The sequence below is a fragment of the Melopsittacus undulatus genome, chromosome 13 (genome assembly GCF_012275295.1).
Source record: "Melopsittacus undulatus isolate bMelUnd1 chromosome 13, bMelUnd1.mat.Z, whole genome shotgun sequence".
Classification (NCBI taxonomy): domain Eukaryota; kingdom Metazoa; phylum Chordata; class Aves; order Psittaciformes; family Psittaculidae; genus Melopsittacus; species Melopsittacus undulatus.
In genome coordinates, this window is record NC_047539.1 from 5,513,889 (window position 1) to 5,539,102 (window position 25,214).

Below are 25,214 nucleotides of genomic sequence, written 5' to 3' on the forward strand. Positions count from 1 at the left end.
CTTTCCTTCTTCCTTCCCCTGTTGTCAGTGTCTTATTTAAAATGATCTTTAATGCAAATGTATCTGCAATAGATTTGCAATGTGTGCAAAAGACTTATTTTATGGGAGGTAGGAAGTGAGGTGTCAGCAGCTCTTAAAGTTCTAGGAAAATGTTTACTGTGCTATCAGGGGCTGTAAAAATATTAAAAGTACAGGATATGAATTGCACAAGATAAGGATCATTCTTCTATATAAACTTAAAGTAGTTAAATAATTTTTTACCTTCTTTAAAAAATAATTGTCCCAGAACTATAATTTACAGTATGACTCTGTCCTCATGCACCCATATTTCAATTTCCATGTGTACCAGAATTGCTACGCTGAACTGAAGTAAGACCAGAAAATTCTGGATGGAAGAGCCTGAAGGGGGTGGGAAGGGAAACCCAGAGGGTTTATATTAGTTAACTTGCAGTCTTTGTTTTTAGCATGACTCTTTTTTAATATAAGTCATTACATGATTTTCCTTAGAACTTATGTGAAATGTCCAACCATATTAAAATGGAATTCACTGGAGAAAATACTTTAAGGTGCTTAGAATAAATAATTTTATATAGGGATGACAAACCTTTCTTGTGTAGATACAGTATGTCAAGAAAATCAAGCAAAACAAAAGAAAAAAGCTTTTCAAGTGTTTTTTTTCCCCTTTTGTTCTTTGTCTGATCAATCTTCAAAGGCTTATTACTAAGAAAAATACAAAATACAGTATGACATGTAGATTTCTTCCTCTGTTTCTTTCTCCACTTCGTGATCATGTGCATGGGTTACAGGCATGGTATGTCTTGGTGCATCTGAGAGAATGCCCTCGCCTGTTCAGCATAGATCATGTAGTATCTGAATGATACATAGGAATTTACAAATGACTGAATTGCTGTACCCATAAACTAGAAATCTTTAACACAGAAAAAGAAGCATAACTTTTCTTGTTTAAAAAAAATCTGTATTTCTGTAGCAAATATCTGGCTCATCCTGGTAAAGTGTCCAGAATCACACAATTGATTTGTGCTGTGGACTTGCTTTCATAACAAATATTTTATTACAATTTTGTTGTGTTTCTGGGGGGATGAACCTTCCTGTTAGACTTTACCTGCCATGTTCTCATGTATTGTCTTGTCATTGCTCCCCTCTGCCAAATGCAAAGTATTGGGAAGATGGTTAATTCTGTAGGGTAATGCTTTGCAAGGGTCTGTGCTATTCTGTGTAGTGGCCATAGTGTGTTCACTGCATGGTGCTACTCAGTGTCCGTCATCAAAAGGATCTTAAAAAGGGCTAACAAGAATTTGATGCAAACAGTAACTGAAAATAATTAAGAACTCAGTATCTCCCTTAGGCCTCTGGAAATGCTGATTTCTGTACCAGCTCTTTGCTGTTTCCAGTGAAGGACTTCTAAATAGACAATTATCCTAAAAAGTCCTTGAGGAAACAGGCAGCTGCATGCAGAGTCCACTGGTGTCAGTGGTGGTCACTGGAATTAAATGTATCTGAGGAATTTGCGAGGGTTTGGACAGATGGTCCTACCCCAGTGGTGGGAGTGCTGGCATGGTGATGGAGTCCTCTGTTGAAGTCAGAGTGAGAGTGTACACACAGAGCTCTGGAAACCAATCTTACAGCACAGGTCAGATCTGTTGTAAACAGTCTACTATTTATAGATAACATTATTTACCAAATACTATTTTTGGATTAAGAATGATGTTGACATATTTTAAGGAATGATAGTAGCTCTCTGTCACAGAGCAGGGGGTTGGTTTGGTTTTGCTTTCCCTCCATGCATGGTTATATTAGGATATATGTATATATTTGATTCTTTTTCCAAAAAAGGTATTTAGCATAATATTATTGCTCTTAAAAGTTTGTGCTTGGTAGTTACTTATCTGTAACATGGTAACTCTTAAATTATTCTGAATATGTTGTTTAGCAGCGTTATACATACTAAGGTTTATAATTTAATATGCACATTTCTAGTGATGTGGCATATTAAATTGTTTCCTTATTCCTTATCTAAATGTAAGGATGGTCAATAATTGATTTACCCAGTGCTAGTATGTTTGCAGAACTCTGTTCCTGCTGGTTTGGTTTTGTTGGGTTTTTTTTGCTTAAGCCACAGTAAGCAGCTTGGCAAACTGAATGCATGTCTCACAGTGCATGTTCTGTTTGCAGGAAATGCAGAGGAAGGAGGGCTCAAGTCAAGTGAGGATTTCTTGGTAGCTGCATCAGGGATTATGGAGTTGCATCATCTGTTCTTCCTAAATCTTCTCTATCCATCTGCCCCTAATCTGATTTTGGTTTAAGTCTAGGCTAGTAGGCATGGGTTGAGGCTGTTGATTTGAACCTGGGTTTGGCTTCAGCCTTACCTTATGTCAGTACCTTGCTGTGGGAAAGTGGCTATTAAACCCACATGCATTTATTTTGACATTACTGTCCCACTGTTCTACCTGCTCTGTGCTTTTCTTTGCAATTCACTGTTGCCTTTTCACCGTGTAAGTGACCCAATCTGATGCAAATTTTAACTTCCTTAGTTTCTTCCAAGTTTCTGTAATATGTGAACAGAGATGTCATTCAAGGCACTTAGGGTTTTTCTGTTGTTATTTTTAGGCTCTTTTCCTTAGCACTGTTAAAGGTTCCTGCTTAAGATTGCTTTGGGTTTAGATTGCTTTGAGTTTAGATTGCTTCACTTGAAATAAAGCACTGCTCTGTCATGTCACAAGCAGCACCTCTATGGTAAATCAGAGAGAGAAGTGTGCTCCTGAGAAACTGACTACTGAAATGCCTTAGTTTAGTTCATGGTAAGAACCAGACACTATTCTAGTGCAAGAGTTAATTCAGCATTGTAATAAACCCTGTTGGATGCATCAGATGTCAGCTGGTTGTTAAAACAGGTGCTGTTTAGATTTGGCTAACCACAACTATTGCTGTTCTCTGTATTAGCATTTTTAAAAATCTTGATTTAATGGTTGAACAACTCATCTTACTGTTCATTTATGTGAATAAAAATAGAGGAATGAATGTGAATAATTTTCAGCCAAGTAAAAATTCTACTAAATTGTTTTGTTCTTTTTTATTAAAAAAGCAAAGTTTTAAATTTCTTTTTAAACACAGTAAAACTTAGATTTTTTGCTAAATTCTATCTGTTGCTTTGGTTTAGTCTGGCAGCAGCTAGTCCTCTATCTTCTAATACTTGCAGAGTTTTCAGTTTATGTTCTTGTTTACCAACCCCCAGAACTTCTTTCAAGGGGACTGTAAATGTTTTAATATGCAGATTGGTTTTGAGTTGTGTGCGGAAGATGTTGTTGCCATCACTGGCTCCAAGAAATAAGTTACATTATTGTAAGCTTTGGCTTCTGTGTTCATTTGCAAGCAGCTTTCATTTTGAAAAAGTAAAGAAAAATGTCAATAATTTGTTTTCCTCTTATAGTCATTTGTTTCTGGAAGATAGAGAAGATTAGTGGCTTGATAAAATGGTGTTGACCAGTTCAGCCGTTAACAATATTATTTTTAAATAGTCTTTTAAACTTTCTTAGTATCTGTCTGTAGAAAATTGTCATAGTAAAGCTACATATCCTGCGGGTGAGTTCTGGAAAAAGAGTATTCTTATTCCAATGGACACAGTTTCAGCTGACATAAATCAGGCGGGTCATTGTGTGGGATGGTTAGGACTGTATTCAGACCAAGTAATAATAACTAGGTTGGTGCGTGGTTCACATTAGTGCTATAGGTTTGGATCCAGTATTACTTAGGTAGGCAGGAGACACTGTATCCAGTTCCATAAAGGCAGAGTAAAGAGTAGTGAGCTGTAGGTCAGGCACATTGCTGTGTGGGGTTCCATTCTGGATGTTGATGCTATTGCTGCTGGTGTTCTCCATCTGGCAGTGAGAAGGGAAACACTGGGAAGATACTGGGGATGATGAAATGAGAACTAGGGGATCCACAGCTAAGCTGTCATCTTTCAGCTCCTCCCAAAGGTTTCCTATAACAAAACAAAAGGGACTGAGTCAAATTTCTTCATATATGCTTTTTGAACATTGTTTTACAGAAGTCAGTAATTACACAGTTAATATGCTGTGTGTGTTTAGGTGTTCTTAATCACCTGTGGTTGAAAAAGGAAAAAGATTTATTAGATTATTTACTAGTTATTAGTTGTCTGTCACCTTAAATTTAAATCTGAGAAAGCAGCATTAGTTTAAGAAAATTATTTCACTTGATAATTAAGATTCTGTTGCAAATGTGTACTTAGGAAGTGTAACTTCTATTTGAAAAAAAACACCCTCCAAATCACTAATTCTGAAAAAGGAAATTGCCTCTGTTATCTTTATAAATGATGGAAGAGCTATTGGCACTTTGTGGGACAAATCTGCAAATAATACTACTTTATGACTGGCCTTCTTGTATTCTTATGGTGCAGTGTTATCTGAATTGTGAAGTAAATCACTGGGTATCTGATTGACCTGACAAATCAGAAGATCTGAAATGGGACTTTTTTCTAATGTGTACCAAAACAGTTCTCATCTTTCTGCTGATATTTCTGTGCGTATTACAGCGAAAGCCTGACATAAGTTACTACAGGAGGGCTATATTTTCATAGTCATCACTGAAGATTTCCTTGTGGGGGCTTTAGCAGGGAAACTTGCTCTGAAGCTATACCCACTGCCTGCAGACTGTCAAATGGGGTCATATTTAGCCACTTGCTAGAATAATTCTGATTTTTAAAAGAATTATTTTTAATGTGTGGATGCATAATGATTTTGTTGCAGCTGTGCAGGCCTTGCCTAAAATTCTAATTTGAGTGTTGATAATTTTGATGCAATTGTACCAGATTGGTGAAGCATTCAGAATATTCACCATATAAATGATCATGTTCCAGAATAACCGAGTGAAGTGGGAAGAGGATCAGAGAAATGTGTGGAATGCCTGAAAGAGGAAGAAGCTGAGGATTCAAAAAACTGTTGTTAATCTTAGTAAGTGATCTGGGCATGGCAGGATTGTGGAATAGTTGTGACAGCACAATGGCACTTGCTGAGTCATGTAGATTGTGGAGGTTTCTTTTGCTCTGGTTTTTAGGTTGCTTTTGTACCACATTTTGCCTGTGCAGGAAGGCAATTCTTGCATGTTATGTGGTACAGCAAGAGCTTTATCATTTGGAACCCTCAGGTTTTATTTATATACAAACACGTATAAATACATATATATATGTACACACATATGCACACATGGTGGGTTGGGGTTTTTTTCCCCTTATTTTTACTGGATAGCTATGTTCTTAATGTTCAAAATCCTGTCCATTCAAGGTGACTTAATTTTTTCACATTAAAAAACCCTTTACTTGTCAGCATCATATGACTTAAGTATTTAAGAACACACCTTGGAAAATATAATTGTTCAGGGCATAGATCATGGCCTGAATGAATGCCTTGTGAAGGAGGAAACAGTACTCCTGTGAGTAGAGCTGTGGAAGGAGTTTGAATATTGATAAAGAAAAATGTTGACGTGTTAATTCAATCAAAATGACTTCTCTTTGTGCTTCTCACATGAGAATTCTCTTGACGTGCACTAAATAATTTTGTTTGAGTAGTTTTAAGTGAGAAATATTAATTTAAAAATACCCTCTAAGTACTGTATTGTACTATTCAGTATCAGCAGTTGTAATCAAGAATAAGCATTTGGTTTTTTTGAAACTCTGGATGTAAATCTGTTGTGCAAAGTCATGTAACCTGGTAAGCAAGTCTTTATAGCAGTGGCAAGGGCAAGTAGTTAAGAAAGAAGGATATACATGCATCTGTTGCAGGTTGTGATGTGATGTAATAAGCCTGACTCTACAAAATAAAAATGCCTGAGATGCCTACCTTGGAGATCAAAATCAGTCAGGGATGGATTAAGAGCATCGATATCATTGCTGAGATCTCCTTCCTGCATGAGCGTGTCCTGCATTGTCCTGGCTGTAGAGTGCTCTGTCAGCATCTTTACTCCACAGCTGGGGGGAGTCTGAGCCGGCAGCGGTGAGTCCTGGGTGATGCTGGGCTGAGTTCTGAGTTCACTTTGAGCCTCCGCAGAAGGAAAAAGGGTCTGAGGGTCGGGTGACTGTTGCATTAATGTACTTGAGATTTGAGGAAAACCCTGTGTTGATGTATAGCACGCAGTTTGCTGCCCCCCAATCAAATTTGGCAATGGGTTCTTGACATGTAGAGCTCCTGATGCGTGGATACTATGTAATGGCTGTGGTATACCGGAGGAAAGCGATGGCTCGCATAAGGAATGGGATTGGACTGCCATCTGCCTGGAAAGGGATGCAGTTGCAACGCCAGTCGGACTGCAGGACATCATTGAAGACCTCAGCTTTTCGCTTTTGTCGCCTATCAGTGTGTCAAGTTCTTCTACAAAACAAGAAAAGGGTCCGTGATTAACTTGCTCCTAACAAAGCCTCAGTCTTTACAGCCTGCAGCTGGAATTCTAGTGTTCTTTAGTAAATGGGAGAGTGGAATGGCAAACGAGTGTTAACCCATTTATGATCACTCTTAAGGCCTGCAATGCTTTTCTAAATTAGCATTGCCAAGTGAGTATATAGTACATTGCATCTCTGTATTTAAAGGCTGGATACTATCAGTTAATTTCAAATTTTATTATCTAGTACTTATTTCAGTGTTGGTTTTACTTTAAAGTTTAATGAGATGTCAAGAGAAAATGTTCCCTTGGTGAAGCTTCTTTGTGCCTATTTGGAAGCACTCCTGCAAAACCAGGTCTTATCTAATTCTGCTTTTAATTTTAATTCTTGATTTTGCCAATCAGTTTATAACCAAGAAAATTCTTAATTGCTTTTCTAAATGCTGTAATAAATTCTCTTAGAGCTTGATGTCTATTGCAAAGTTATACTATTACACTATTTGGGAACAAATACACTAACATATTACCGACCTGGTTTTGCCATACTCTTCCTTACAGCAACTGGGTCTTTCCTCTTCCATTTCTGAAGCTCTTCCTGCATCTTATCGATTTTAGCTGGATTCAGAGCCCACAAACAGCCTTTCCGAGAAGAATTGCCTGACTTGTTTTCAACTTTCTCAAAGCATTTGTTCAAAGATAAGTTGTGACGTACAGAATTCTTCCAGCCATCTGGAGCTGTCTGGAAAAACAAATCCAGTCTAAGAATGGAACTTCAAGGAAAAAATACAAATATATTTCTCTGTTTTGACTGGTTAGACTATACTTTCTACAAAATGAAACTGGTACATAGAAGGAAGCCACAAAAATGTCACAGTCATGTTGTGTGGGAAGAGAGGAATCAGATAACATAGTAACTGACCTTCTAAGCAAAAGGTTGGCCTTGTCAGAGGGGCTGCTGAATGTTTGAGAGTGAATTTGCAAATTACAAGAACTAAATGTGTTAAAGAATTATATTCCAGAACTGTGAACTAACAGGAAATCTCTTAATCCCTTTTGGAACACCTAGAAATATTTCAAACACTTAGTTGAAGGGCTACATGCCACTTGGATTCAAATGAGTTGTCCAGGCAGACTTCAAAAGTGTTTTGGCATGCTGCTGGAGGTGTAGCCAATTACATAACCACATGGTATAATCAAAAGCCCAGCAGATGAGGTACAGGTTCGTACATCTGATCGCTGCATCTTTTTGCTTTGCATTTGTTTTTAACTCAGTAGTAGAAGTTGGAAGGTCCTTTAGACTGAACAATGCATGTGAGCTTCATTAAAATGATTCCTCTGTTTTTAGTTAGGGTGTTTCTGATAGATGAGGGAAACAAAATTCCCTCCTTTTTCTAAGGAAGGGGTTTGCATTCAATTGCAAGAATGGAAAGAAAACTTAGTGCAAACCCTCAGTTTATACAAATTAATCTTTACAATATTTCTATTTTCCCTGATTGCTTGTAGAACACTGATAATTAATATGTTTGGTTTAGTGTGATGTGTCCCTGCCCATGGCAGGGGGCTTGGAACTAGATGATCTTAAGGTCCTTTCCCAACCCTAACTATTCTATGATTCTAATATTGCTGTAAGGAATGAAGAAGGCAATACCCAGCAAAACAGTAATGCTGAGATTCTGATGGGAAATGTTTGCTTGCTTGTCTGAAATGCTGATCTTGAAGAAACAGCACTGTATGCTTTTATTGCATTTTAGCTTTCTGGTGTGTGTTTATTTAATCTCACTCATTTCTGTTTCCTTAGTCATCCAGACAGAAAATGCTGCCCATCACATTAAGGCTGTGTAAATTAGCATGCATATTCATATCAGAAGATTCCTACAGTAAATTCCTGATGTGTCACTTCCTTGCTTTTCATTTGGTAGGTTTTGTACGATGCTGTTTGTTGCAGATCTGAGTAGAGCTCTCTTAGCTCATTGCTACTGCACTGTAAGTTCAAAAAAAAAAAGAGTGGGAAAAATGACTTGTCATGTAACGGTAGGAATCAACCTGAGAAACCCAGCTTCCTTGTAGTAGATGCAACTTCTTGTCCAGCTACACCTCCCCTGTCATTGTAGGACCAGTTAAAAGCCCAGAATTGTAGCTTTATCTGTGTCAGTCAAATGATTCTTTCCAAAGGGTCTGCATTTGCAGAGATGAGAAATCTCAAGAGAGAGACTTCAGAGCTCATCAGATTACAGGGAGTATAGAGTATGTGAGGCCTTTTTCTTTGCTTTAATCAGTTTTGGATGCTTTTTCTTGTTTCCAGAAAATCCTCAGCTGTGTGTCATGAGAGCTAAAGAAACTCAAACAGCTCTCTGAAAGGTGGGTGACATTGTTTGTGTGCCACTATTAATTCACATTCATGGATGTAAAATATTGGTTGTTGCAATTGTTGACCAGAGAGCACAAGAAATAAAAACAATTTTCTGTAGTATTTTTAAAGAGGTTAACAATGAAATTTTCCCTTTATGCATGTTAAGTGTCCTTTCCATTCTTAGGTGTTATTTATAGGGATCATTCACTTACAGAAAGCAGCTTTTGGATACTTTCTCTAAATGTTGCCTGGAGTAGCAGATCTCTTCTAGACCATCTTTTATAAATGGACTTGTGTCCCTTCTCACTTTCACATGTTACACCCTGCATTTTTGAGCATACTTTGACAGAAATACTGCTTTTATCAGGAATGCAAAATCTAGTGGGTTAAGGTGTTAAAAGCCTTACTGACGGATTTCAGGGTCAAATTTAATACTTGCTCTCATTAAAAAAAGTTAATCAGTAGCGGAAGTTAAATACATGTTGCTTACTAAAAAAAAAAAGCTACTTTCCCTTCATAGGGGCACAATTTCTACCCTTTTGGCCCACCTGATGTCAGCATTTCACTATTCTGTCAGCCAGTCCCATAGATGAAAAAACAGGCATTTCTGTTTAAACATAAAAAGAAGCAAAACCTCCCTTTTTAAACTCTTGCTGCCACAGGGTAATATTAAAGCTGATGAATCAATTTCTCTCCTTTGCAGATCATATTCAAGTTGCTTTCTGGCAGTTCCAAAAGTAAATAGAACTGTTGCTCCTAGGTAAGATGTGTGCTTAGCTACTGAAGAAGCTGACCTGAAAGAATATTCATGATTGTGCCCTGCACAGGAGGCTGTATCTAGACAGGATAATTAGTGTTTCTGCTAAGCACCAGGGAAGATGGGAGTGGCATGTGTTTCTCAGAGCTTTTCAGAATGTGTGGGGGTGTAAACTATGAGGTAGTTTTAGAAACGTAAGAGCAAAAAGTACACGGATTTCTGCTGGAGACTGCTGCCAAGAGCTGAGCAGGTTCTTGCATTAAACTTGGGATTGCTGAGCAGTGAAAACCAGTTATTTACCCAGGTAGGCCCTGAAGGAACACTCCAGCAGCATGACCATGTTACAACTCTGTTAGCAGTTGAAGTTAATATTTGTTAAAGAACAGCTCTGGCTCCTGCTTTGCCCTTGTACAGTTGGAATTTCCTGGCTACAGCTTGGTTTTGCTATTGCTGTACTCAGCAGAGCATGGATGAAGCTGTGTAAAGTTGGACACTGCAACTTGCTGCTCTAAGTTCATCAGACCACAGACCTTCCTAACCTCTTGGACCACTGCAATAACTCCAATTATCAAGATTAAAGCTTTCTGTTAGACTCACTAATCACTACAAAGACAAAAAGGATGACAAGCAAAAAAATATTACTGCACAGACCCATTGATCCTGACCGCCTCTTGAAGTATAAAGAGTTCAGTGATCTTGCAAAACCCTTTCTCTTTAAATCTAGGTCTCAAGAGAAGGGAGAGGTACATCAAAGAGTAATTCAACTTTAGCTGCGTAGATGTTTTTTTTAGGACGTAGGAGTTGGATTGCTCTGTTTCAACTAGAAATGAGATTGTTGCATCATAGAAACTAAATTTGCTGTGGCAGCGAATACAAGTTAATTTGACTAGGCTTGTATCATCTAATGTCTCCCAGCAAGATTCTGTGTACACTTGTACTCTGTTTCTCTCCAACTTTAATTGCTTCCCCTCTCCCTGTTGTATCCTGCTGTTTAGAGAGTTCTGGTAGCAACAACAAAATGTTCTTTGCTGATTTTATAACCCTTTACCTTGCTGAAGACTGTAATTGTAAGTAAAATGCAAACAAAAAGCTGTCACCAAATAGTGACAGTCACAAAAAACTTTCCAGTAGTACCCCCTGTATCATTCTTTTTCTATGATACATATTGCAGCAGTAACCTCATTCTCATCAATTTTTAAATGAATTAACACCAAGTTTGGTAAAAAAGTAAAAGTTTAGATTAGGTATAAAACAGTTATTTAAAGCTGTGATAGAAATAAACCTTCTGTCAAGCTGAGCATGTGTATCCACACATATGTCTCTATACACACAGGCAGATGTGAACACACCTATTTTGTACATGTTTACACACAAAATATCACAGTATCTACAGTACACAATATTTGCACACAGCATACAGATGAGGAGAGGCTGTGTATCTCCCTAACGTTTCTGCTGTGTCAGATTGACTTCAGGAGAAGGAAGGGGACACCTGCAGAGCCACAGTCTTGTGTCAGAGGAATTCTGTGCATGTTGGCAGCAGCAGCATTTGGTTTGCAACCTGCTGGTTAGTTAATTTTATAATGGATTGTGTTGCAAGACAAAGAATTGGTCTAATGAATAAATGTGGAGTCTGTAAAACTTACTTTTAATATTCCCACCTCTGCTTGAAACTCCTGTTATTTTTCCAGAAAACACTGATCAGATGGAATGCATTGAATGATTTGTGCATTATACTGGGGAGCGGAACTCTACAAAATACCACTTTCAGGGCCCAGCACCTTTTCCATAATCCTCAAACTATTTCCTTTTGGATTACTAGTATTTTTTTTTCAGCTAGTGGTAAATGCATGGGATACAGAGTTATTGTTCTGTTAGGGACAAAATACAAATGTTTAAATTTATTCTTGTGACAATGACAGGAAATTCACAGTTACTATGCTCTTGTCACAAGTCATTCTGCTGCTCTTCCTTTCCCTGTTCAGATCACTGTCATTGCTGAATTCTCTGTGTGTTTAGCCTAAAAATCTGTTGTGTCCCTGTGACTTGAAGTGTTTCAGGTTTCTTTCAGTGAGTTATGAGCAGTCATGGTGTGATGGAACACTGCTTGAATTGTGATGGTATGTTTCTTTCCTTTTTTTTTTTCTCCCTTCTCTTGCTTGCCACAAACAATTGAGCAGTTGGTGATTCCCTTGGGAGGAAATCTGGGAATGCAGAAGTGTAATGGATCCTAACAGTTCTTCCTTCATGACAGCTCATGTGTATACTCTTTCTCTGGTTACTGACATGTTTAATTTTTTCTGGGTATTATTTATCCTCAGCATCCAAAACCATTGCAAACTTGTATCTGAACATTGATTTCTAGTCATCCATAGTGTTCTGAATACAAATGTTTCAATTGCCTTTCTGTAGCTGCTTTAAATTTGGTTGAATTGCTGCATGTTTATTTGGAGTAGGAAACTTAACAGACTCTTGTTGCTTTATTTTTCATTTCTGGGTCTTGCTAACAGTTACAGATCACCTGGTCTGGACTTTTTAGTGAGATGGTTTTGAAGACTCAGCAATAATAAAGCTCTGTGTTGGATAGCAGTTGATGATTCTATTACAGCTCTTTTTAAAACCTTCACTGTAATCCTGCTTTTGGATCATTCCCTGACTAATCTCTTTCCACTTGCAGTCTAAGTGCAAGAAACCATTCTCTTACAGCATGGATTTAAATTTCAATAGTAACTGTTGCAAACCATACACCCTCACCTTCACCAACATTACAGTGTAATTATGAGCTTAATACTATTTATCACATATTATACTTCTCTTTGCACAGTGTATGCAAGTGATGAAGTTGCCCAAGACTGATATTCCAGCCCAAGAACAGAGCAAGATAACCTTGAGCCTCTGCTTCCATATGAGTCTGGAGGTGCTACTGATGGCAAAAGAAGCCACAAGACCAGTTCTGCCTGTATTTGAGATCAGAGAGTAGGGAATGGATATGTTTTTAAAAGTATTTATCCTGTCGGTGAGGAACAACCACTGTTATCTGCACAAACTCAAAGTTGGAACAGTTCTTAATATCTTTCTGTGTTAAATATTACCACATACCATGTTCATATTTCTGCCTAGGCCTTAAATGCTGGGTGGTTTGTGATCATGAAGGTATATAGTGTGTAATTGATTTGATATTAATCTACCTAAGAAACTATCCCTTTTCATAGATTGAATCCCCTTCTTTATTCCCTCTGCTGCCAGGTAAGCTGAGAGACTTCCCCCCATCCCCTTGGCACTCACCTTAAAGTAAGGGAAGTGTTCCGTCATGAAATTGTAAATCTCACTGACTGGCAAACTCCCTGTCTTGCTGTTTTTGAGTGCCATGAAGATCAGGATGCTTCAGAGAGAGAAAGAAAAAAAATTAGCTTATTCTGCTTGACTCCTCAGAAGCAGAAAAAAGAGTGCTTTTTACAGTGCATATGTAATATGTAATTACTGTGGCTTGCACTGTCTGAGCATGAACAATGATGATGCTCAAAGTTTCCTCCCATTTGTTTATAATCAGTCTCCTTACACTGCTTAACTTCTAGAGGTAGTTCTCAAAGCACATATAGAAGGTCCAGCCAGGGCTTAAAGTAATACAAACTGGAATCAAGTCCACAGCCTTCGAATTCCACTAATGTGTTTTTATTTGAGGTTGTGTTTGAATGATAAAGGCCCCAAGAAGAGTGTCAAAATGACAGTGAAAGAAGGTACAATTAAAATGCAATTGTCTGGTCCACTGTGTTAAGCTGCTTTCTGGGGGCTAAACCCATGTGGTGACTGGCATATCTGATATGGTTTTTAGACATTTCTGGAGAAAAAAACATAATACAGGTCTTGGAGAAGACAACTACAGGTGATTAGTTTTGTGCTGATGAAATTTGCAGCACCTAAGGTTTTATAGTGGAGAAACATCTGTTTGTTGTGGGGTGATCAAAACTGTTCACAAGCTTTACAATATTGCATTTCCCTCTGCCTTGGCCCCTGAGTCTGGAACATGTTGTGATTCATACAAACAGGACAGAGCACACTGGGAGCAAGACAAATAAGAATAAGCATGTTGTTGCAAATGATGCTGGAAATAGGCCATGGGTAAACAGTGTATTTCCTGTAACATTAGAACTTGAGAAAGTATGTTGTTACCTGTAGGAGTAGATGGGTTTGGGAAACAGAGGCTGCTGGGATTCTTGACTGCTTTGAGGAGCGATTCGTTGGTAGGGGTAGTGTGAAGAAGTAATGTAAGTCACAGGATAGCTGCCTCCCGAGGGATACTGATGGTAGAATAAAAGAGATGTTACTTGACCTATCAACAAGTTTTCAAAAACATTTAGTTCTTAATAACATTGTTAAACTAGTTCTGAGGATGTTGTCTTCTGCCTATGTTTCATACCTGTTGTGCCAACCCAGATGTAGTCTTTCTAGCATGGTATTGGAAGACATTAATGTTACTAGTTCATGCCCAAAAAGGAGAAGAAGCAGGGCATAGATGAGGAGGAGCTCACTGAAACGTTGACTGTTACCAGATGCTGTTTAGTGTGTTCCAAATTGAATGATGTAAAGTATTTTCTTATTGCCGCACAGTGATTGTCGCACAGTGATGCTACAGATTCTTATTGTCGCACAGTGATGCTACTGAGTTCTTGTGGAAAATGGGACTAACTGAACCCTAGTAATTGTCTCCAGAAAATTCATAACAGCATCCCAAAGCTTAAGTTCAAATTGCTGTTACCAGGTGGGATAGTAAAAAACCCCAAACAAGAACCACCAAATCTGTAGTGGATGTATGCACAGAGTGAGTGTGCTATTATAGAATAAGTTAGTAGTGTCGTTCCAGGAGATAGACAAGTGGCATATGAGACATTTCTCATAAGTGGTTTTCTTATTGCCTGCCTTGTGAGGCTGTAAGGCTGCTCTCGTAGTCAATGGCAAGAAACAGGCTTCTCCAAGGGGCTGGGAGTTCAAGTACTGTTACCACCACTTCAAGCAGCTTTCCTTCCACCCCTCCACCTTTTCTATATCAGAAAGCTAAAAAGATTAACCAGGATACCTGAAATCAGATAGCATTTGTGCTACCCTCATCCCACCTCTTGGGACAAACAGCAGAATGCTCCTCAAGACTGAAGTGCTAAATTATCTCCTCAGGAGATCTCTAAGCCTGTCCCACTCTCAAGACACACTAAAGAAATCACTGGCCTGTCATGCAGTCACCAGGATAGAGATATGCCCATACAAAAAAATAGGTGAAAGAGGGGAGATAACACACACAGCCTGGATTGCATCAGAGTTTCTGTAGGTTTGCTCTCATTTTTTTAACACAGCAGTTGGTCACCTTTTTCTTTTCCAAATTACAGTTTAAACTTGCTAGCGAGCAACTTTCAAGAACAAAGAATCACTCTGCTGCTGAGGTGAGATACCATCAATTGGCTCTCCGAGAGGCAAAGGCTCCCACTGAACTTGCAGCTCAGTGTGAGAGGAATTTCTGCCTCTTACAGATGAATCTTTGCAGATGCCAGGGCTAGGGCATGGCCAAAAGTAGGAGTCATGTCATATGCTATTAAAAAACTACCTGCATGCCTTCCCTAGTACTCAAAGGTTGCTGAGCCCTGTCCCAGTGTTTTACTGCTTAGCTCTAGAAGTCCTGTGTCTTGAGTGTTTTATGGCTTCTTTGAAAGATTATAATGTAGCTTTTGAGACTGGTTGGGAAAATCTCCTTGGTAATTTATACATCTCCTTAATTTCTTACATTCCTATTTTCAGACCAATAGCTTCTATTGCTTTTGGTCTTTGTTGTCTTAAAATGCATGTGAGAGTTTATCATGTGCTTGCAAAATGTTCATAGTTTATGTATTTATTCTGGATTCTGAATAATTTATTTCAGTTTCTAAGTAATTTTCCTTTTGTTGCTTGAGTTTTTTGTCTGTTTACTTTTATCTTTCTAGCACTGAACTGCCTGAAATGGAATGTGGACAAACATACTGAATACACTAATTTGTTTGCTATGGTAAACAGGGTGAAAGAAATGAGATACTCATTCATCAGGTCCTGCCTTGTTAAACTAAATCCTGGGCAAAACGGCAGTCTCCACATTAACCTTGAACTATTTTCCACGTGCAGATCTGTGCTGCCTGGTTTGTTGCATAGTGTGTGGGTTTTGCACCAGAGTAGAAAACTGGGTAATTCATACAATGGTTTTGATTTTATTAGTTTTGGTGGCTCTTTGAAAGGAAAGAATACAATGATGGGTCTGGTTGTGATGTCATCAACAAAGGCAAGAGCTGGGTGTTTTAAGGATTATTTCTGTTTTATTGGTTTCATTACTCCTTTTTGAGGGAACAGAGGCTGGGGAATGGTCTGGTATGACAGGCTTGAGCTGGTTTTACAGTCGCACAACTGGCATGAAAGGTGTCCATGTTTTATGGTGGGTGGGTAAGTGACTTCAGTAAGTGTCTGCTACTTCTTTCAGGTCAACAAGAAGTAATTTTTCTTATGAATCATCATTTGTGTTGTGTCCAGCAAAGGGGAAGGTGAGGCCATTTTATCATTTGGACAAAATTAATCAAAGAGTTGATGTCTCTCATCCCTCTAATGAAAAATGAGGTGTAGTTTGCACATCCTTCGCTTCAGGCTAAAGGGCCCGTTCTCTGGAGTGGTAACTTCCTAGTGATTTTAATTGCACTGCTCCATTCAAATTTGAAATGTAAAGTATTAATAATAGAGCTGCTTCATGCAAAAGATGTTATTCCACTTCTCCTCTGTCTTGTATCACATGTTCTTTCATTTTCCAGTATCTGATTATGGCACACAGACAGCAATACTACCTGTTATGATGCTGGCTGCTTATGCCCATTGTTTCTTTCCTCTGAGCAGTAGAACACGTTGCCATACTTTTACTATAATAACATTAAGAAGCACAAATATTGAAAAGTCTAACAGAAACCTGCTGCATGTAAGAGATCTGTCACAGTGCCAGCCTGCAGGTGGATGGAAACCTTTCCTCTTAGTGCTTGTTGTATCTTGCCTGGCAGCTCCCAGAAGGTGTATTTCAGCTTTAATTTTGTAGGTTTTTTGAATGTGGTTAATGCCAGTGTGTTGTAATAGTTCTGGTGTGAACAGAGGAGGGGTGTCTGCCACAGAATGAATAAAGAAATAAGAAATATTCACTGAGTTAACAGCTAAAGCAACATGACATCTATACTGTGAGATGTGTGGTACTGTGGCACATCCACAATGTCTATACTGCAGTCCCTGTGGGGAGCTAGTTTATATTTGTAGCAGGATAATCCTTCATCTGGGACCCTTCTAAAATAACAATAAGGAAATAATCCAATTTGTAAGTTAGAATGATAGTGTAATATTACCTTTCTTATTCTGTTTTATTACCTTTTATCATTTCTAGTGAGTTTTATGCTAACAAGAAAATTAATTATGATGGTATTGATAAAACTGAAAAGACAGATACTTTTTTGCCACATTATAGGGGGAAAAAAGGAGATTTGGTAAATTCTGGCTGGTGGAATGCCAGAGTGGTAGGTGAAGGAAAAAGCCAGGAGTGAGATGATTCTATAGCTGTACTTCCTGACTCAGTGTAGAACTGCTGCTCTGTTACTCATGCCTTCTCACAGCTGTACACTTGACAAGGAACCTGAGTTGAGAAGCTGGTACTTGAGGGTGCTCATTGAGCTTTGTCACACCAGCCTGTGGATCAGTTTAACTGGTCCCAGACACTAGAAGTTTTGAAAGGCCATAAAAGCTCTCCTAGTGGTTAATACAGTCAGACCCTATTTTATTCCATTCTATATCTGAGGGGTTATCTACTGTAATAATGAAGCATCTTCTTTTAAATTTCAGTAGATAGGTGGGGGATTTATAAGTATGAGAAATACACACTTAAATATGAAAATCCATTGCTGAGAATGGAATTCTTTCATTCTTCCTTAGTCATGTTTTACCAAACAACTAAAATTCCTAACCAGTCACCTGTGACAGATGATTTAGTTTTATCAATGCTGATAAAATTCCAACATGTATCTATTCTTGTTCTTTATGGTCATCCAGCATCTGTTTTCAGATGTTACTTAAGTTTCCTCTATAAGAAAATCATGCCAGAAATAACCTTTCTTTTTCCTTATAAGGAACTAAATCCTGATGATGAATGCTATGATTATTATTTCAGTGTTTCAGACTAGTAGCACCATATGAATTAATCCCAGTGAAATATCATATAGTAACCTGCTCTTTGTTTGCACAGTTTGAAATCACTGCTCAGTTAGTCACAGGTTTTATACTTCTTGAGCAAGTTGAGTGAGATGGTACAAGTGGATTCCACAGTATCAGTCATCAGCCACTGGGATCAAAGGAGTCCTAACTCAAGTATGAGCTTTTATGGTCAAATATTTTATATATGTGAATTTGCTGTAAGTTTAATTCAGTTGTAAATGTTGGGAGCTATAACAATTGTGCTGGTTTTGTACATGGATTTCTGCCTCTGTAGCTGTAAAATCCTCATTGCCTTAATTTCACTTTAAATAAGTTGTGGAGGTTGTTTTAAATAGGGAGTTTCAAGCAATGTTTTCAATGCATTGAACAGCACCACCATTTATATCTACAGGAAATTAATTAAATTCATTTCAGAGTCATGAGTGACTTTGTGACACTCGCCCTCCCTCTATGCCAGGTTTTCAAAGCTCAGTAGACCACACTAACATCTATAAATAGGTACTAGGATCACACGTATTAAGGATTAAGGTATATATGTATGATCTTACAAAGATACTGTGTATATACTGCTTTGAAAATAGGAACTGACCTGTATTCAAATGCCATTTAAACACACTGAAGAACAAGGTGTCAGTTACTGCTGTGCATTTTTAGTATTAATAATATAGTTACAGAAGAACAGCCCTAATATTGTGCATTCTCATGCATCATCAGCATTATTGTCAATTATGCTTTAGCTGAATAATCTTTCACAGGGGATGATGTAACAGTCAAAGGATTGCAAAAGAGATGTGTGTTCTGTCAAGCACAAGGAGAATGAGCATTCTCTTGCTGTTAACGTCTTGCTTTAAGTGTGGTTTTCTATCTTTATCTGAATTTTCAGTATACAGTCATGTATATTTAATTTTTTCTTCTGAAGTTAAAGCACAATTAATTCCTGGGATCTTGAAATGCCAACACTTTTGTTGATAATTTATCTGCTTTCAAAGCCAATTTTCTTGAGCATGATGGTGAAAACATAAATAAGCAGAACTGAGATTCCATTTGACAAAGTGGGTTTTTTCCCCTTTTTTCTTCCACCCATGCATTAATATTAAAAAAAAATTTAGATGTGGTTCTTTAAAGATCTCATTGTCATAAAGAGAATGTATGTATATAAACATGGCCCCACAAACACCAATTTAGCAGGCATTGTTTCATCTGTCTCTTTGTATTACTACTATAACCACTGTATCATGATAGTGCTAGAAATACAGGGGATTTGGTCTCTATATAGTACTGACCTGATGGAAAGGATGCGAGGGGCAATACATCTGCTGCACTTGAGGCTGATAGCAATACAAACCAGGCTGCCCTTCCAGGGGGGATGTCCTGAGCTTCATGTCTGGATCCTGCTAGAAAATATTTGAGGGAAGAGTTATTAGAGAAAACATCTCTATTTGAAACAGAGGAATTCTGTTAGTTATATTTTTGACTTGTCTTTCATTATACTTACTACTTTTCTGGACTTGATCCTGTCACAGTAAGTGTTAGAATTTGATTTATGTTCTAGCACGCAAAAAGAAACATTTGCTGTGTTTATATAATTACTACTTTAAAAAAGGAAATCCTAACCCAAATTGCATGCAAAGAGCAATTCAGAAAATGCCAGTTTCTGTTTATCTTTCTTCCCTACACACAATCTGCATACTCCAGCTTTCCTTCTGAAGTGTGCACATGTGCCTCTGTGTCTTCTTCATATTCCTTGATTTTATCTTGCGACTTGTCAGTCCCTTGAGCTGATGCTGGAGTTATGTCATTAGCTACAGGGTGAGGTGCCACAGGGAAGAGGTGGCAGAGATGACTCAGACTAAGGGGACTACTGAATTTGATCAAGATACAGGAATCATCATAAGAATGGGATTTCTTTCTGCAACTGTGGAAACAAAGGTAGAGAAGTTGATCAAGTCTTAATCTCTCCCAGGTCTGCCTAGCTGCCTATCCTGAATTCCACGTGGGACTTCAGTTTGTTAAGGGCTAAGGTTCCCGAACATTAAAGCTTGCTGTGTAGTTGGAATGCTGAGTGCACCATATGGTATGTGTAGTAACACCATCTGCTTTAGAAGAGCCATTCAAGCAAACTGCGTGCTAAGCAAAGAGCTAAGGTAGAACTCCAGCAGTGCAGGGAATGATATGTCTTGAGCAATGTCCTTATCCACACATCTGGTGACCGACTTTAGGTTCTTTCTCCTTAACATCAGTGGCCAGGAATTTTCTTATGAAAGCTGATGTCGTTGACATTATTTCAAGGAAGGCCATAAATACGATCTTTTATGGTATAGGTTAGTGTGGGGGGTGCATGTTAGACTTGGTTTGACATCCTGGCACCAAGCACCTGCCACAGCCAGTATTAATAAATATCCATGCTGTTTTGGTGACCATAAGATGAAGCGTTTCAGAACTGTCAATTTACCAGCAGCATGTAAGCTATCCAAGAGATCTGAAGTTGCTGACTGAACCAGTGGAGACATTAACAAGCAGCCAGTCTTTTCCTGAGTACTCACATCGATGTGGTAAAGGGCTTCTGCTGCCCTGGCTTTACATTTGCTACAATGTGCAGCCCAGGGATTTGGGACGAAAATGGGGATTTTTTTTCATTAGTGGCTTACAGGTTTTGCATTAAACTCATCTGACCTAGATGAGTATTTATTCAGGAAATAAGAGATTTAGAACTATTTCCTTCTTAACCTGAATGGCTTCAATCCCCAGGTATGTACCCTGACAACATCCCTCCATTCCCTGGTAAACTGTCTTAATCCAGGTGAGATGTTGGGGGTATTTTTAACCCTTCTTCCTTTCGGTAACCCTCAAATTCTTTGCCTCACAGCAGCAATTTAGAACCACTGGTTAGGGCCCTCTCCTGGCAGGTGTAGTCATTGTTTTTGTCTGCTCTGGATTATAAAGGTATGCTTTACACTTTGGATCACAGTAAAGATACTTTGTGGAGCTACTGGAGGGTAATTTCCCTTGCTTTTCAGGGATCTGTGTGGTGCCTGAATTAGGCACTTGCTTCTATCCAGCATGGGAATTAGCCCTTTTCACTTTACTTTGCACTGCACATACCATAAACAGATCTTGTATTTAAAATAATTCTGATGTCTTAGAGTTTCTCTTCTATTTGCAGCTCAGCCAACACGTTGTAGCAAATGTGATATATGTGGGAAAAATACTGTGTTGAGGATTTTTGTCCCTTGAAACCACAAATTGATAATTACTGCTGTAAAGCCTGTTGTCAGGAAGAATCTGGATATTCAGTATTCATGCACTGTGCCTAGTGGAAATCATTTGTCCTTATGCACTCTTTTGGGGACTGTTTTTCAGGAGGGAAAGGCCACGAAATAGAGAACTTCAACATGTAAATATGATTGTCTATCCTGAGCTCCAGCCTGCAACTTGACAAGAAACTAAATGTCCAGGTAGTCACGTTAAGAGATAAGAAAATAATCCCAAACGTATTTTTTTGCCTTTGAAAATGGGGTGGGGGGAAGTAGAAAAGAATACTGACCATTACTTGTGAAGTGTGATCTTGACCTGTGGTGCTGTACTGGAGGCTGTTACACCAGGGTTGTTCTGTGGAGATGTTTGGAATGTGTGTAGGAAATGACTCTGACTCGTCAGGACCTGTAGATCCTGGTAGACCCTCAAACCCATCCATGCTTCTGGCATTTTTGAAGGGTGAAGCTTCTGGTGGAAGGGTTTGATGTGCTTCCTGGAAGACATCTTCACTGATCTGCCTCTTGTAAGGGTGAAAGGGGTTTCTGCTGCTCTTGAGAAACCTGTCATAATTTCCTGCAGTGCTTTCCTCATAACTGAACCTCCTGAACTTCTCGGTACTGAAAGATGCTTTAAATTTGTTCTTGCCACAGTGAATTCCTTGACTTGTAGGATATCTCCCATGAATCTGATCCTGGGCTGGAGAGGCAGGGCTGGGGCTGTGAGAAGACTCTGAGCTCTTCCTTTCTGTCCTGCTGTCTGACTCGTATGGTTGGCAATTGTAACTGGTATTATCCTGCAATGGATTATTGGCATTTATTTAGGATTAGCATGAGCAAATATATTATTTTCATTATTTACAAAAAGGTACATTAAAAATATATTACTGATGAGAAGTACAAAATTAGTAGTCCCAGCCACCTTCATGCAAAGAAGTCCTAAAAGATCTAAGGGGTTTTCTGGTTACTTAACATTTAAACCTGTTCAAAAGTAAATTAATAAAAGCATTGAGAAGACTGAACTATCTTGGAAAAACAGGATGTCTTGGGTAACTATTGACTAGTTGGTCTGACAATTTCAGGGCAAAGATGATGTATGATCTAATGATGAAAGATTAAATGACAGGAATATGATAAGTGCAAGTCTTGTCATATACAAGTTTAGTCAAATAAGTTTGATCTCATTCTCTGATGGTGTTACAAGCTGACAGATATGTTGGTAGTTACATCACTTCCTTTCATTAACATAGCCACACTCATTCTGTGAGACAGGGAGGCTCTAGGCAGACATCTGAACCTTCTTCCTGTCTCATCTCCTCCCTTCCCTTTTGCACTTCAGCAAAAAGAAAATAACAGCTACTGAAGTGCTCTTTAATCTAGAAGAGAAAGGCTTAACAAGAGCTAGTGTCTGGATCCTGGAGCTGAACACATTCAGCTTAGAAATTATGTGTATTTTCCCTGACATCAAGGATGAGTAACAACTTGGATGCTGGTTGACATGACATGCTTAAGTCAAAAGCAGGTTATTGTGCTCAGCGAAGGGGAAAATATAATCTTCTGTGTTACACAAAGTCAGACTGGATGATCAAGTGTTCCCTTTCGTCCTTTCCCCTCCAAATGCAGCTTGGTCTTGCAGTACTTTAGAAGAGGTAAAGGAATACGTGCCTTCATGGAAGAGCCACATTCCAAGAAGTCCCAAAGGGAAGTTAGCCTAAAAGCCAGTGCTTTCTGAGTAAAGCATGGTACAGCTTCTTCATTCTCTTGCCCAGGGGTCTGTATTAAAGCTGTCAATGTTCTGTTTTGTCATAGAGTCCTGCAGAAACCAAATCTGACCTCATGTCACTTTTGCCTTCTCACGTGAACACAAACTTGCTCAGTTTGTAACTTCTTATTTCTTGCTTCTTTGCTCTTCCCTATAGTCCTGTGTACATTTGTTTGCGATATCTCTTGTTAAATAAGGATTTCACCCCCCCTAGATTTAATTATATTAAGTCATATGAATTGCAGTGCATCAACTAGATGATCCTCAGGTCCTTTCTAACCCTAACCATTCTATGACAGTGATTATTTGGCTGTTGTTTGATGAAAGCCACTATTCTCAGTTATACTTTTGTTAGGAAAGGTAAACATGATGAGTATACAGGCAACAGGAGAGAGATAATTTTATTCCAAACAAGACCCAAGGAATTCTGAAGTGCTTGAAGGTATCCTCTACTGGCAAGGCATAAACAAAGAGTTCTGATGTCTTTCTGTCTGTCTGCTGAGACAGGTGAGAATTACTTTAAATGTAGCATTTTTACTGGATTAGTAGCTATTTCCTGCTTTTAAAGTAATAGGATTTTAAAGCAATCTAACAGCAAACTTAAAGTGAGCTTAAGATTAGATCAGAAGAATATCTCTGGTTTCTACTTTTCAAGAGTAAAACTTCCAATGCCAATTAAGAATGCTGAGATTTAGTACAGCAGTTGCTGAGTGGTGTATCTGAACTTGTGCCTCTGAAGAAAGAGCAGAACTAGGTCAGCTTACTCACAGTTTGCTGAACTGGGGATACTGAGTCCCCCTGTGTCTTCATGAGGTCTTGTTGGTCCCTTTCCAGAGTGTCTGAAGAAGAAAACTTAATATTTGCTTGATCTTGGAGTAGTGAAACCATCACCAGAGCCACGCAGGCAGAAACCCTGTCAGGACAAAATCAAATGACAATAAATAGTTTCTAAAACTTAAACTGTAAAAGAAGCCACCGTGTTATGTGCAGGCGATGAGACAGTGTCAAGACATGCAGCTGGATAGTCCCTGTCCTGATGAACTCCTAATTCAGTTGAATTATCTGGTTTTTGCTGTTAAAAGAAGTGTTCTGTAGATGGAATTACAATTATAAAGACTATAAACTCTGATACAGAGTTTAGATGGATTTGCCACATGATTTTTATAAAATAAGTAATTTCTTTGTTTTCTGTAAGTTCATAAATGAACAAAAATGTATCACCTTGATGTTATGCAAATTGAGTAATATTACTTTATTGAGAGATGGGAATATAAATGCATCCCCGTTGCTTTCTGTGGGACTATACCGAATGAAGAGGGGTTTGGTAGCATTACTCAGACTGGTGATTGCTACAGACTGATGGTTTCATTTTGCTTTTTCATTAGTACCAATCTCGTCAGCCTTTTCATTCTATTTTACATTATTAAATGTATCTGAGAGATGTAAATAACTCCATCATTCCATACCTATTTTTGTTAGTTGAATCTCCTCTCAAGTTCCCGATCTTTGATCTTGGGATATATGAGACATATCTGATGGTGCTCTTTGGATTAAGAGGAACACATTTAATCTTCTTGGATTTTGTTTTCTACCATGTGTTTTCCCAGTCCTTGTGCACTGGAACCATACATCCTCTTATGTCAAATATAATGCTGCACCAAGTGTGTGCCTATGACAAGATTTCTTATGTTCATACTTAGATTTTACATTTTAGGTGTACAAATAGGGGGGAAAAAACACTTCAAGAGTTAATTTGCAAGGTCTTTGCCACGTGTTTGAATGGCTGTTAGGTAAATAACTACAGGCTTTATTAGGTTTGGTTAACAAAGATATATCGCCTAGAAATGTGGAAAACCTTTTTGTGTTTATAGTTCGAAGATAAATCTGTATTTATGATGAGTGAGACTGCACTGCCTGAGGGGATAAAGCACAATGGGCCTTGGAAATCAAGTATGAGACCTATAGCAGTATATCAGGAAAAATGATGTTAGATGAAGTTCAGAGATTTCTTAGATGCAGACTCTTTTCTTGAGGCTGATGAGGAGATAGACTTCCTACTGACTCTCACCTGGAAAGAAGCAGGTGGGAAAACTGACAAGTAGGAAATACATGTGTGTATATTTGTAAGTGTCCCACACTGTCTGCCCTCTTGGTGCTGGTTTCCCCACTCATCTTCAGGTTACACAAAGCTGTGTCTGACCTCTCTTCTATACTGCAATTTTTCAACCTAGCTTCTTAATTTGTGGTCTTACACATTAGAATTTTATGAGAAGCTTTTGTAAGTTAGGATTCTTGTCCAATGGCTTTTGCATTGCAAGAGACATTTGACAAATGGTCACAAGTAAAGAAAAAGGAGGAGCTTCAAGAAAATCAGATTAATGAAAATAACAAAATAGGTAAGTATAAAAGCTCTGGATTTTAGATAATGCCTGAAGCTTTTCT

The 25,214-nt window shown here is 38.4% G+C and overlaps 1 protein-coding gene across 3 annotated transcripts in view; it reads right to left on the reverse strand.

Moving 5' to 3' along the window:
- Nucleotides 1-3,066: 3,066 nt before the first annotated feature.
- Nucleotides 3,067-25,214, reverse strand: part of FOXN1 (forkhead box N1) — a 39,890-nt gene continuing 17,742 nt past the window's right edge. For 2 of the 3 annotated variants that reach the window (XM_031053681.2, XM_031053683.2), the window contains exons 2-9: nt 23,541-23,685; nt 21,304-21,807; nt 19,043-19,153; nt 13,686-13,813; nt 12,801-12,897; nt 6,940-7,147; nt 5,874-6,401; nt 3,067-4,000 (exon numbers count right to left, since the gene is read on the reverse strand). In XM_031053681.2, coding sequence (XP_030909541.2) covers nt 3,732-4,000; nt 5,874-6,401; nt 6,940-7,147; nt 12,801-12,897; nt 13,686-13,813; nt 19,043-19,153; nt 21,304-21,807; nt 23,541-23,660 — 1,965 coding nt within the window. In that variant the 5' untranslated portion in view covers nt 23,661-23,685 and the 3' untranslated portion in view covers nt 3,067-3,731. The remainder of the gene's footprint in view (nt 4,001-5,873; nt 6,402-6,939; nt 7,148-12,800; nt 12,898-13,685; nt 13,814-19,042; nt 19,154-21,303; nt 21,808-23,540; nt 23,686-25,214) is intronic. The other variant, XM_031053684.2, reaches the window with a different exon arrangement.